At 41.9% G+C, this 12,518-nt stretch overlaps 1 protein-coding gene across 1 annotated transcript in view; it reads left to right on the plus strand.

The window, feature by feature from the left end:
• The window catches only part of LOC136876168 (dipeptidase 1), a 602,180-nt gene that overhangs the window by 421,059 nt on the left and 168,603 nt on the right, over nt 1-12,518 (plus strand). Inside the window, exons 10-11 of the mRNA XM_068228333.1 lie at nt 6,057-6,233; nt 6,586-6,670. Of these exons, the coding sequence (XP_068084434.1) occupies nt 6,057-6,233; nt 6,586-6,670 (262 nt within the window). The remainder of the gene's footprint in view (nt 1-6,056; nt 6,234-6,585; nt 6,671-12,518) is intronic.

Consider the following 12,518-nt stretch of genomic DNA (forward strand, 5'->3'; position numbering starts at 1 on the left):
TTCATGCGAAAACTACTTGTTCAAAGTCTTATATTTCCAATAATTGACTATGGTTCAGTCGTATACAACGACTTATCTGAAACTTTGAACATAAAACTACAGAGGGTACAAAACGCATGTGTTCGTTATGTTACAAATGCCAGGCGTGATGAACACATAACACCCTATTACATACAGCTACAATGGTTGAAACTCCATGAACGTCGGGAAATCTCAGTAGCTGTTGCTACGCAGAAAATTCTCAAACTGAAGACACCATCCTACCTTTATAATGCATTTAAACCTATGGAGTCGGTACATAACAGAGATAATAGATTTACAAAAACCACCCTTCAAATTCCCCTTCATCGTACCACTAAATTTAACAAATCCTTTGTTTGCACTGCATCACGTATCTTCAACGTCTTTAATCTTCACCGTTTCGCAAGTAACACTAACTGTACCCAACTAAAGCAGTTCTTAACATCTGTCTTTCTGGAGGAGTACGCAAGAGGCTGAGATCAGGCATTCTTGTGTCGAACAATCAGGAATATGTATATTTCGAAGAAAATTGTTTCTCTGCTTTAGCTTTATATTCTTTAAACCCATGTAGTCCAGAATAACAGAAGGGCTTAATGATTTACTTTCTTACTTATTATATTATGTATGTCTTAACCTTACTGGATGTGGTATCTGTATTTTCATTTTTTTAAGTTTCTTGTTTAGTTTAATACTTTAATATTATAAAAATGTAGTTACTGTTTTCATAAATCTGCATTGTATTATAAGAAGACGCTGCATAAAGGGGCTTTTCAGTCTCAGTGGCATGTAAATCATGATCAATAAATTCAATTCAATTCAATTCAATAATCAGCGTGTCGTCATCGTACCGAAGATTGCCGATCTTCTTTTTCACTATAGAAATACCTGATTCCCAGTCCTCGAGCACTGTTGTCATTATGTACTCAGTATAGATACTGAAGTATAGTCAGAAGAGTCCAAGTGGTGAAAAATACTCCGAAACGTCCAACCTTCCTGTTGTTGTCCTACGATAAAGGACGGAAGGAAGACAGCAGTAAATTGTAGAATCCAGGTATCAGCTGAAGAAAAGAAGGAACCACGGAATAGTAAGAATGATGCATACATCCTGGGCTTTGAAAGTTTGAAATGGTCAAAATGATGGCAGACGTGGCTCCAGTAAGAAGCTTGTATGGTGAAAGCCAGGAGAACAATCTTTGGGATATATTCTCGGCTATTGTCTATTTGGCTCGTTGCTTAGGAATAACTGCCATCACACAATTCGCGGGACTTATTGCAAAAGCCTTTCGCGATAACGGGTGGGAGGTATATGAAGAAGTAAACTGCTCAGCTGAAAATGGTAGCACGAGAAGAGTAGATATTCTGTCCATCGATAAAGAGAGTGATTCTAGAATTTTGGACCCAACAGTACGTCTACAATCAGGCGAAAATCAGCCACATGATGTGCATTCTGAGAAGCAGGTAATCTACGTTCCAGTATCCAATTACATCATGGAGAAATATTATGTGAACTCCGTCATCGTTTACAGATTGTTAGTCGGTGTTAAGAGGCTCCATGCCGGAGATGATGACCAAGTTGTGGAAGAGGTTTGCCCTCAAAGGAAAGCTACCTAGCGACGATTGCTGAAGCGGCTGTGCGTGGATCCGTGTTTCTCTTAAGGAGCCATTTATATTCCAAAACGTAAAACTCTTACACTACTGTGTCTTATGACAAACCAGTTGAGGGTCAGTTTCCTAAATAAAGGATTATATATCGAGGACGGAAGGGAAAAACAGATGACAAAGAGAGGTAGGATCAGAAAAATCAAAGTGAGGAGCTTGGAGCGAAAAGGATCGCGGTCAGCTAGAGACTCACTAGTTACCACTTGAAGCTTTCAAAGGAAGAAACTAAAGAAGTAAAAGAAAATACTTCGTTCGTTAGAGATTAAGGGCAAGGGAAGGACTGTGAACGGTGAGTACGTGTGAAATACTCCTTAATACCGTCGTGACTGGAAAAGAAGGGATAAAGAGGAGATCATGAGAAATAAGAGCAGAAGGAATGGTGAGAGGTATAGGGCCTATGCCGGTTTGGGTTGGAACTCTGTGGTAGCCGCGCCACGCCACGCCACGCCACGGAAGATATCATACCTTCGAAGTAACTGTGTAATGGATGCTCAAACAACACACGATGGGAAGTAAATTATACAAGATTTAAACGTAAAGTCCCATGTACGCACGGGACAATTTAGTAAAAGTTGAAGCTTGACAGTAGAATTCACATCTCGTTCGAATGTCTACAGATTTTAACACCTTAAACTATAGTAGCCTAGTAAGCTACTTACTACTGAAGACAAGTTACAATACTACTTTGAGATTAAAATGGTTTCTCAAACATACTTTAATTTAAAAAGAAAGCTCGTTGAGGCGTTGAAAATAACGCACGCATTATACTACGTTTAACTCAAATAACTGCCAATAGAGGCTGGTGAAGGGGGCCGCGATAATATGGTCCTTAGTTAACACTCTCTTTCCGCCGCGATCGCTAGGCGCTAGATTTTAGTAAAGCTGTTATCTGGTCGCTATGGTACTCTGCCATGAATTATCATACCACCGTCCTCATTCAAAATGGAGACCAATTTAGAAACAAGAAATAAATGCCTTCACTGGGATAAAACCTTTTCTCATAAAGGCTTGCTTGTCCACATGGGGAAGAAGCATAAATATAGGTTAAGCTTGAATGAGAATCAGTACTACGCCCCGACGGAACGATCTACTACTTCTATGGGCACCACGGGAAATTTGTCTTCGTTTGGAAGAAATTTTAGATCACAGTATAAATATTCGGACTCTGAGACAGAACGTGAAAATGTACAGGATGACAAAACGAGGAGACTGTGAACAGACCGGAAGATAATTCCGATACGCGAAGAACCCAATGCCGTCACTGTGGTGGATATTTTCAAGGAGCAAGAGGTGTAAACATTCACATTAGTCGCTCTCATCCACAAATACATTGAACTACCTTGTTAACCAACTTCAGTCAAGGCGTATCTCAGTCAGAAGATGATATTATTTCCATGTTCAAGAGGTGACTACTTTTCAGTCAGAATTAAATGAATGGAAGAACAAATTCATTCAGTTCTCCAGTGAAAACGATTCTGAGTTCGACATACTCGTGTGGGAGTTGTCGGAATTTCTGAGTAACTGTATCCATCTCTTACCTGGTCCAAAACACCTGCTACGAAATATTACGAAGCCAGGAGAAAACAACGTCTCGGACATCAAGGTAAAACATATAGTAAGTCCTCGAATCCACAACGAGCGACCAAGAGAGAACGCCGAGAAAGAAAACGTAAATATGACTATCAGCTCACTCAGTTTCAGTTCTACAATCAGCGAAGGAAAGCCGTGCGGAGGGTACTGAATCCAAAATCTGAATCTTGCAACGTCGATATTTCCAAAATATTTGCCACTTACTCTGATTTATTTTCCATTAGAAATTCCAATATAAGGCACGATTACTGTTCTAAAATCAGTGACGTAGACCGTGTAGAGCTAGATGAAACGTACGGCCCCAGAATCACAAAAGAAGAAATCTCCGCCGCAACACGTCGAATTGCAGTAGATACCACTCCTGGTCCTGACCGTGTCTTAGTACGTGTCATCAGGGACGACACGGTATGCGAAATCATAGCAATCATTGCGACTAGAATGCTTTCAACAGGCAAAATACCCCAGTGTTTAAAGAGTGCTAGAACCGTGTTGATACATAAGAAAGGCGATGTCGAATGTCTGTCAAACTGGAGACCGGCAACGATCTGTTCGGTAATTAGACGTGTTATTAAAAGGGTATTAGATCAGCATTTTGCGCTCCTTTGTAACTTTCAATGAACACCAAAGAGACTTTAACGACCAGCCAGGATGTCTCATAAATACTTCTATTCTCAGAGGACTCCTCAAGACAACAAAGACAGATGAGCAAGATGTTACCATGATTTTTTTAGAGATATCAAAAGCCTTCGACAACATCGGACATAACACCTAAATCTAACACTAGCTGCCGAGCCACTTCCATCTAACCTGAAGGAACTAATCATCAATCTACAGACTGACAATACAACACAGATCGAAACCACTAAGGGTAAAACGAAGCCAATTCGCTTGTTGAGAGGACTTACGCAGGGATCACCATTATCGCCAGCTTTATATAACCTGGCCACAGATTTCATTTTTGATGAGATAACAGAAGAAAACCTACTACAAGAATATGGCAAATCAGTTTCTGCAGAATTGCCCCCTCTTAGTATTGTTGGTTTCGCCGATGACACAGTCATTGTTGGCAAAAATAAAGAAGCAGCACTTGAGTTGACACGCATCGCTATCACGTTGTTCTAGGAAATCGGTGTATAGATAAATGCTAACAAATGTGTGGGTATATGTGTTGAAAAATGGAAACTCGCGGACGGAGTGCTTGATATTCACGACAATTTTAGGATAAGTACTATTAAAGAAAGAGAAGAAATTCGATATCTTGGCGTCACTTTTAACGAAACACTCACCTTTGATGCGAACACTTCTATAAAAACCTTGCACAAGAAGTTAGATGCGCTTACAGCCTCACCTTTGTTAAAGGCAGATCAAAAGTTCATTGTTTTGAACAAAGCAGTCACCCCTACTCTCGTGTATGCTTTTCAGACCGCTGAAATTAGACAAGTACCTTTTAGCTTCCTGAAAACCGCCCACAAAATGGTAAAGAGCTCCCTAAAGGAAATTTTGCAATTACCCACGGATACACCCGATAGTGCTCTGTATTCTGATTTAAGATTCAAAGGCCTCGGACTTTTCAAAGCAAGCTGGGAAGTACACCTGCAACAAATAAGCGCATGCAACGCTCTTCGCCGAGCCAGCAATAGCTACGTTTTTAAGATGCGTGATCTGACATCCAAAACGACGCATTGTCTACAGGCCCTCAGCATCACAGATATTAACCGATTCTCCAATGAAGGCAATGACCTTCCAAATCCAAGAAAAATCCGCCAAGAACTAAGAAGTCGTGAAATGGCGACTTGGTGCTCTTTGGCGCAGAAGGGGATCGGTGTAGAGTTGTATAAAGAGTACACACCGGCCAATAATTGGATTAGGCATCAGCAGGGACTTTCTTGTAGCGAATGGCGAGAGGCAATCAAGATGACATCAAATGTTTCTGCAGTACGAACTATCCCGGGCAGAACTCAGGACGGAAACCTCTGTCGCAGATGCGTCAGAGAGAAAGAAACACTCGCTCACGTTCTGGGTTCTTGCCCATACGGCGAAGTACTGAGAAACTCAGGTCATCACAAGACAAGATCACTGATTGCAGAAGAACTCCGTAGCAAAAACTTCCGTGTATATGAAGAAGTCCACGGTTTGTCTACGACAGGGAGCACAAGACGAAATGACATAATTGCCTTTAAAGATAACGACAAGAACGGCTTCATTATCGATCCGACCATCCGATTCGAGCAGCATGTCGGCCAGTCTACTGAAGTTCATCTTGAAAAGCAGAACATTTACGCGCCCACCATTCCGTTCTACAAAAATAAATACCAGCTGAATGAAGTAGATATTATCGGCCTAATTATTGGTGCTCGTGGCAAAATACCTGCCTTGTTCGTAGAATTCTGGAAGAAGTTCGACCTGCCTATGAACAGCATCGAAAGAATAGTTACCACCACCATACCTGGATCTGTACAAATCCTGAAATCTCACCTGTTCGGACCTCCATAACCCAAAAAATCCATATCATCGCTATATTTCTATGTGATAAAAACATTATCTATCCTGATATGCTTTACTTTGTCCATCGTGGCAACCCGTAATTGCGGGAAGTCATTGATTCGGTCAATAAATATATACATAAAACAGTCATAATCACTAACCTCTTGATGTTATATGTTCATTTAAAAATATATTTCTCTTGTTATTGCTAGTGTGAAGTGCCATAACTCTCACATGCCATATGTTTCACTACATGTTTTAATGGATATGTATGTTTCAATCGCCGACTTTGTGTTTCACAGGTGATGATCCGAGAACTCAATCGTCTTGGGATGGTGATTGACCTGTCACATGCCGCACTCGACACAGTGCTGGCTACCTTGAACGTTACACGCAGCCCAGTTATATTCTCACATTCGTCAGCCCAAGCCCTGTGCAACACGTCCAGAAATGTACCAGATTCCGTATTGAAGTTAATGGTGAGTACCATACGACAAATAATTTTTCATTTTAATAAGTGTGCATGCAAACAGTGCCGTAGAAATTAAACACAATTGCAATGCATTTTATAATTAATAATATTCGTAATTATTAATGATTAACAAATAATTCGTAATAATTTTGGTATGAGCTGTTCGAATGACAAATTTAACATAATGTACCATAAAGTCAACATGGCACGTTCGAGCCTGGAGAAGTGACAAATACTGCCGTGGGGAAAAAATTGCCGGCTAATTTCATACACACATTCAGAACCAAATGAAAGGGATATTTTACCTATATTGAAAAATATTAAACCAGATTTCAATCATATACCATTTCTTGTTGCAGGCTGACAACGGTGGTGTGGTTATGGTCAGTTTCTACAACGACTTTCTGACCTGCTCCAAGACTGCTCACATGGAGGACGTAATTCGTGAGTAAACAGTCAGTCAGTTCATTATTCGCATTACGTTCTTAGAGTGCATGAGCGAATTATGAATGAAAATAGTTGTGGTGTACGACGAAAGTGGATAACTTGACCGACTGTGAATAATGCTAGAAATATACATTTTCTTTTCACGAGAAATATAAAAATCTCGTATGTGTTGAAGAATTTGCCGTAATTTTATTTGTCTATATAAATAAAATTGTAACGGCCATTTTTTGTACATTGACTATTTCGGAGAAATTTTCTTTCAATTATCCATTTTAGGTGTATAATAATAATAAACTCGTGTCCTCATCCTGAGGGGGTGCAGCTCTTTTCAGGCACACCCCCATTGGAGGTGAGCTGCATGTACCATTTCAACCACATACCAGCACTCCTGCCAGTTTTAAATTCTTGGCAGTACCGGGAATCGAAACCAGGCCCCCGAGGACGGCAGCTAATAACACTAACCGTTACGCTACGGAGGCGGACTTAAGGTGTATAAATGACCATCTGCATATTTTTTAGCTTTGGTGTCTCTTTGTCTGTTTGTCTGAGTTCTTATAACTTGAAAACTACTTGTTATATTTCTCCCAAACTTCATATTTAGAATCCTCCTGTCCTTGGGTAGGTTATAGGGCCAATATTGTTTCTAAATCCCTGAATTGACTGGGAGTTTATACGAAACCGAAACCGTGATTTTGCACTCCCACTAAATATGCACAACCAAACTTAGTTGAAGTCTACCTACCTTAATGGAAACCAATTTATACTTTTTTTTCTTATGTGCATCATTTCGATACGATGTTTAATAAGGGAGATATCACCTAACGGACTTTTTACACTCTTAAGTTCGAGCGGACTTAGCTTAAAAGCGGGCCCGTGTAAAGATTATTCATTTTAACTGCAAATCTACCGGAAATATTTTAACCAAACTTCATATTAAGCATACCCCTGTCCAAAGGTAGCTTTTAAGGTACATAGCAATTGAAATACCCGAAGTGGACTGGGCTTTTATAGGAAACCGAAACAGTGATTTTACCCTCCCACAAAATATACCAGACCAACCTGGAAGGGAATCAGCCAATGGTGATGGAAATCCATTTGTAAAACGTTTTCCTCATGTGAACTTTTTCGGTAGGATGATAAATAACGGAGATACCATAAACGGACGGTTTTATAAGCTATATCCAGTGGACATAGTCCAAGAGGTGTTGTACGTGGACAGATTCCTTATTTATATAAATTAAATCGTAACGACCGTGTGTCTGTACATTGACTACTTTGGTGAAATTTTAATTCAGTTTTCTGTTTAAGGTGTAATAATGACCATCTGCATATTTTTAGCTTTGGTGTCTGTTTGTTTGAGTTTTTAAAACTTGAAAACTACTCGATATATTTCTACCAAACTTTATGTTTAGAATCCACCTGTCCTTGGGTGGGTTTAGGACCAATATTGTTTCTAAAGCCCTGAAATGACTGGGGGTTTATACGAAACCGAAACCGTGATTTTGCTCTCCCACAAAAATATACACAACCGAACTTAATGAAAATCAATTTCTAAAACTTTTTATCACGTGCATGATTTAGATACGAGGTTTAATAAGGGAGATATTTTTAACGGACCGTTTTTCAGTCTGAGTTCAAGCGGATGGGTTTTCTAGCTTTTTCCGTCCATTTGTCTCTTCGTCCGTTTGTTGAGTTCTTATAACTGGGAGACTACTCTATATATTTCTACCAAACTTAATGTCTCTCATTGGGTAGGCATTAGGGTTAATATTACTTCCAAATCACGGATTGGTTTGGGGGTTTAAAGAAAGTCGAAACAGTGATTTTACCCTCCCACAAAATATATATGACCAACATTAATGGAAAACTACCTGCCTTAATTGAAATCAGTTTCTTAAAAATGTTTCACATGTGCATTTTTTTGATAAGATGGTAACAAGGGAGTTACCATTAATGGACTGTTTTACAGGTTTCATGCCATTTCAAGTTGAGTTAAATGGTTTTATAAGAGAGCCACCTTACTCTTTTCGATAGAACAGATAATAAGGGAGGTTATCGTCAACGATTGGTTTCATGAGTCTTCAGCCGCAACGCCACCCCCCAGTTCCAGATGAGCAACAATATATAACCAAAAACCGAGCAGCCACACAGGATTGTATTCTCGCATTTAGACTATCTTATAAGTGACGAATATCTCCCTTCAGGAGCTGCCGATCCCATGGAGACTCGTCTGACGGAACGTGAGCTGAGAGGGTTTCATAACGATGTATTGTTGAAGCACAAGATTCTAATCTTAGAAAAAAGAGCTGTCAAATTCCCGCAAACCGGTCTACCATGTTCTAAAATCAATTCCATAAAAGTAGCTGTACAGCTCCCCAAAACTCCGATATTCGAAGAAAACCGTATTGCAAGCTACAGGTCACTGGTTTAATAAACTATTACAGTTTAACTTGTTAGTGAATGAGAACTGACTGCCTATTGCAGAACTTACTGTAATGTTCACAGCGAAAAATATATTGAAGTGTCGTTCCTTTCAGTGTATTCATTTAACTCGTATATGGCATAATTGTTGTTAAATAATTTCTTGGGTATATTATATGTCATTTACATGTAGCCAATGAAAATGCAATTTATTTCTTTAATTAAGGTATATTCGTAAATTTGCTGTGACATTAAAACACAAGTTCAATCTTCCAAAACTACAATTTGTAAAAGTATTTAGGAACTCTGGGGAGTTTAATGGAGATCGGTCGATAGTATTCGACACAAAATGTGGTTGTTGTTGGGTCATCAGTCCATAGACTAGTTTGATGCAGCCCTCTACGCCACCCTATCCTGTACTAAACTTTTGATACCTACGTAACTATTACATCCTACATCTGCTCTAATCTGCTTAACATATTCATACCCTGGACTACCCATACCGTTTTTACCACCTACACTTCCCACAACAATTAACTAAAGGAGACCTGGATGTTTTAAAATGTGCCCTATCATTCGTCAAATTTATCCAAATCGATCTCCTCTCACCAATTCGAATCAGTATACCTTAATTTGTGATTCGATCGATCCACCTCACCTTCAGCATTCTTCTGTAACACCACATTTCAAAAGCTTCTATTCTCTTTCTTTCTGAGCTAGTTATCGTCCATGTTTCACTTGCATACAATGCCACGCTCCAGACGAAAGTCTTCAAAAACATCTTTCTAATTCCTATATCAATGTCCGAGGTGAGCAAATTTCTTTTCTTAAGAAAGGCCTTCCTTGCTTGTGCTAGTCTGTATTTTATGTCCTCCTTACTTATGCCATTGTTAGTTATTTTACTACCCAAATAACAATGTTTTCTACTTCCTCTAAGACTTCATTTCCTAATCTAATATTACCTGCATCACCTGATTTCGTTCGACTGTACTCCATTACATTTGTTGTGCACTTATTTATTTTCAACGTGCACTTCTTCTCCAAGATTCAGTCCATACGATTCAAGAATTTCTCTAGATCTTTTTCAGTATCAGATAAAATAACGGTACCATCATTCGCAAAGTTCTGGGTATTGATTTCCTCTCCTAGGATTGTGAGTAAGTACCACGTTATGAGAGCACGGGAGAGAGACGTACACAGATCCCGGGGAAGTACCACGCTATGAGAGCGCGGGAGAGAGACGTACACAGATCCCGGGGAAGTACCACGTTGTGTGAGCATGGGAGAGAGACGTACACAGATCCCGGGGAAGTACCACGCTATGAGAGCGCGGGAGAGAGACGTACACAGATCCCGGGGAAGTACCACGTTATGAGAGCACGGGAGAGAGACGTACACAGATCCCGGGGAAGTACCACGCTATGAGAGCGCGGGAGAGTGACGTACACAGATCCCGGGGAAGTAACACTTTATGAGAGCGCGGGAGAGTGACGTACACAGATCCCTGAGAAGTACCGCGTTATGAGGGCGCGGGAGAGTGACGTACACAGATCCTCGGGAAGTACCACTTTATGAGAGCGCGGGAGAGTGACGTACACAGATCCCGGGGAAGTACCACGTTGTGAGAGTGCGGGAGAGTGACGTACACAGATCCCCGGGAAGTACCACTTTATGAGAGCGCGGGAGAGTGACGTACACAGATCCTTGAGAAGTACCACGTTATGAGAGCGCGGGAGAGTGACGTACACAGATCCCCGGGAAGTACCACTTTATGAGAGCGCGGGAGAGTGACGTACACAGATCCTTGAGAAGTACCGCGTTATGAGGGCGCGGGAGAGTGACGTACACAGATCCTTGAGAAGTACCGCGTTATGAGGGCGCGGGAGAGTGACGTACACAGATCCTTGAGAAGTACCGCGTTATGAGGGCGCGGGAGAGTGACGTACACAGATCCTTGAGAAGTACCACTTTATGAGAGCGCGGGAGAGTGACGTACACAGATCCCGGGGATGTACCACGTTATGAGAGCGCGGGAGAGTGACGTACACAGATCCCGGGGAAGTACCACGTTATGAGAGCGCGGGAGAGTGACGTACACAGATCCCGGGGAAGTACCACGTTGTGAGAGTGCGGGAGAGTGACGTACACGGATCCCGGGGAAGTACCACGTTGTGAGAGTGCGGGAGAGTGACGTACACGGATCCCTGAGAAGTGCCACGTTATGAGAGTGCGGGAGAGTGACGTACACAGATCTCGGGGAAGTACCACGTTGTGAGAGTGCGGGAGAGAGACGTACACAGATCCCGGGGAAGTACCACGTTGTGTGAGCACGGGGGAGTGACCTACACAGATCTCGGGGAAGTACTACGTTGTGAGAACACGGGAGAGAAACGTACACAGATCCCGGGGAGTGAGAGCACAGGAGAGTGACGTACACAGATCTCGGGGAAGTACCACGTTGTGAGAGTGCGGGAGAGTGACGTACACGGATCCCGGGGAAGTACCACGTTGTGAGAGTGCGGGAGAGTGACGTACACGGATCCCTGAGAAGTGCCACGTTATGAGAGTGCGGGAGAGAGACGTGCACAGATCCCGGAGAAGTACCACGTTGTGAGAGTGCGGGAGAGAGACGTACACAGATCCCGGGGAAGTGAGATGTTGTGAGATCACGGGAGAGAGACGTACAACAGATCTCGGGGAAGTACAACGTCGTGTGAGCACGCGAGAGGAACGTTCACAGATCTCGGGGAAGTGCCATTTTGTGAGAGCACGGGAGAGAGACGTACACAGATCTCGGGGAAGTGATATGTTGTGAGACTACCGGGAGATATTTGATACCATTTGGAGCCTTCAATGGTTGCCAAAAGTAGGTTCTTAACACATTATCTTCTCAGTTGATAGTGGTCTGGATCACGTCCTCAGATCAGTCTTACATCTATGGTTCTGTCGAAAATCGAACTCACGCCATCTGGACCACTTGGAGGAAAGCTTAACTGCAGTAAGGAATGAACTATAAGGAGTTGGCAGAGGATCAGGAGAATCTAGTGTGTCTCGTGTGACCTCCGGAGAGGCCTGTTTCAGGTCTTTTGATTTGACGCCCATAGGCGACCTTCCCGTCCTGATGAGGATGAAATGATGATGAAGACGTACACCCAGTCCCCGAGCTAGAGGAATGAATCAATTATGGTTAAAAATCCCCAACCTGCAGGGAATCGACCCCGAGCCCCTGTGACCAAGGCCAGCACGCTATGCATGTTAGTCATGGAGCCGGGCAGGTGAATCTGGTGAAACTGCACTGGAAAACGAATCCATTGTTTGTGTGTACATAAATGAATATATAAAATATATACAGACCGACTTTAGTCTTAGTCACGAAAGATGATCCCCCTGTGGGTCGGGGTGGTAGAATAACACTCACGGTATC

Source organism: Anabrus simplex, chromosome 6, assembly GCF_040414725.1.
Source record: "Anabrus simplex isolate iqAnaSimp1 chromosome 6, ASM4041472v1, whole genome shotgun sequence".
Taxonomy (NCBI): domain Eukaryota; kingdom Metazoa; phylum Arthropoda; class Insecta; order Orthoptera; family Tettigoniidae; genus Anabrus; species Anabrus simplex.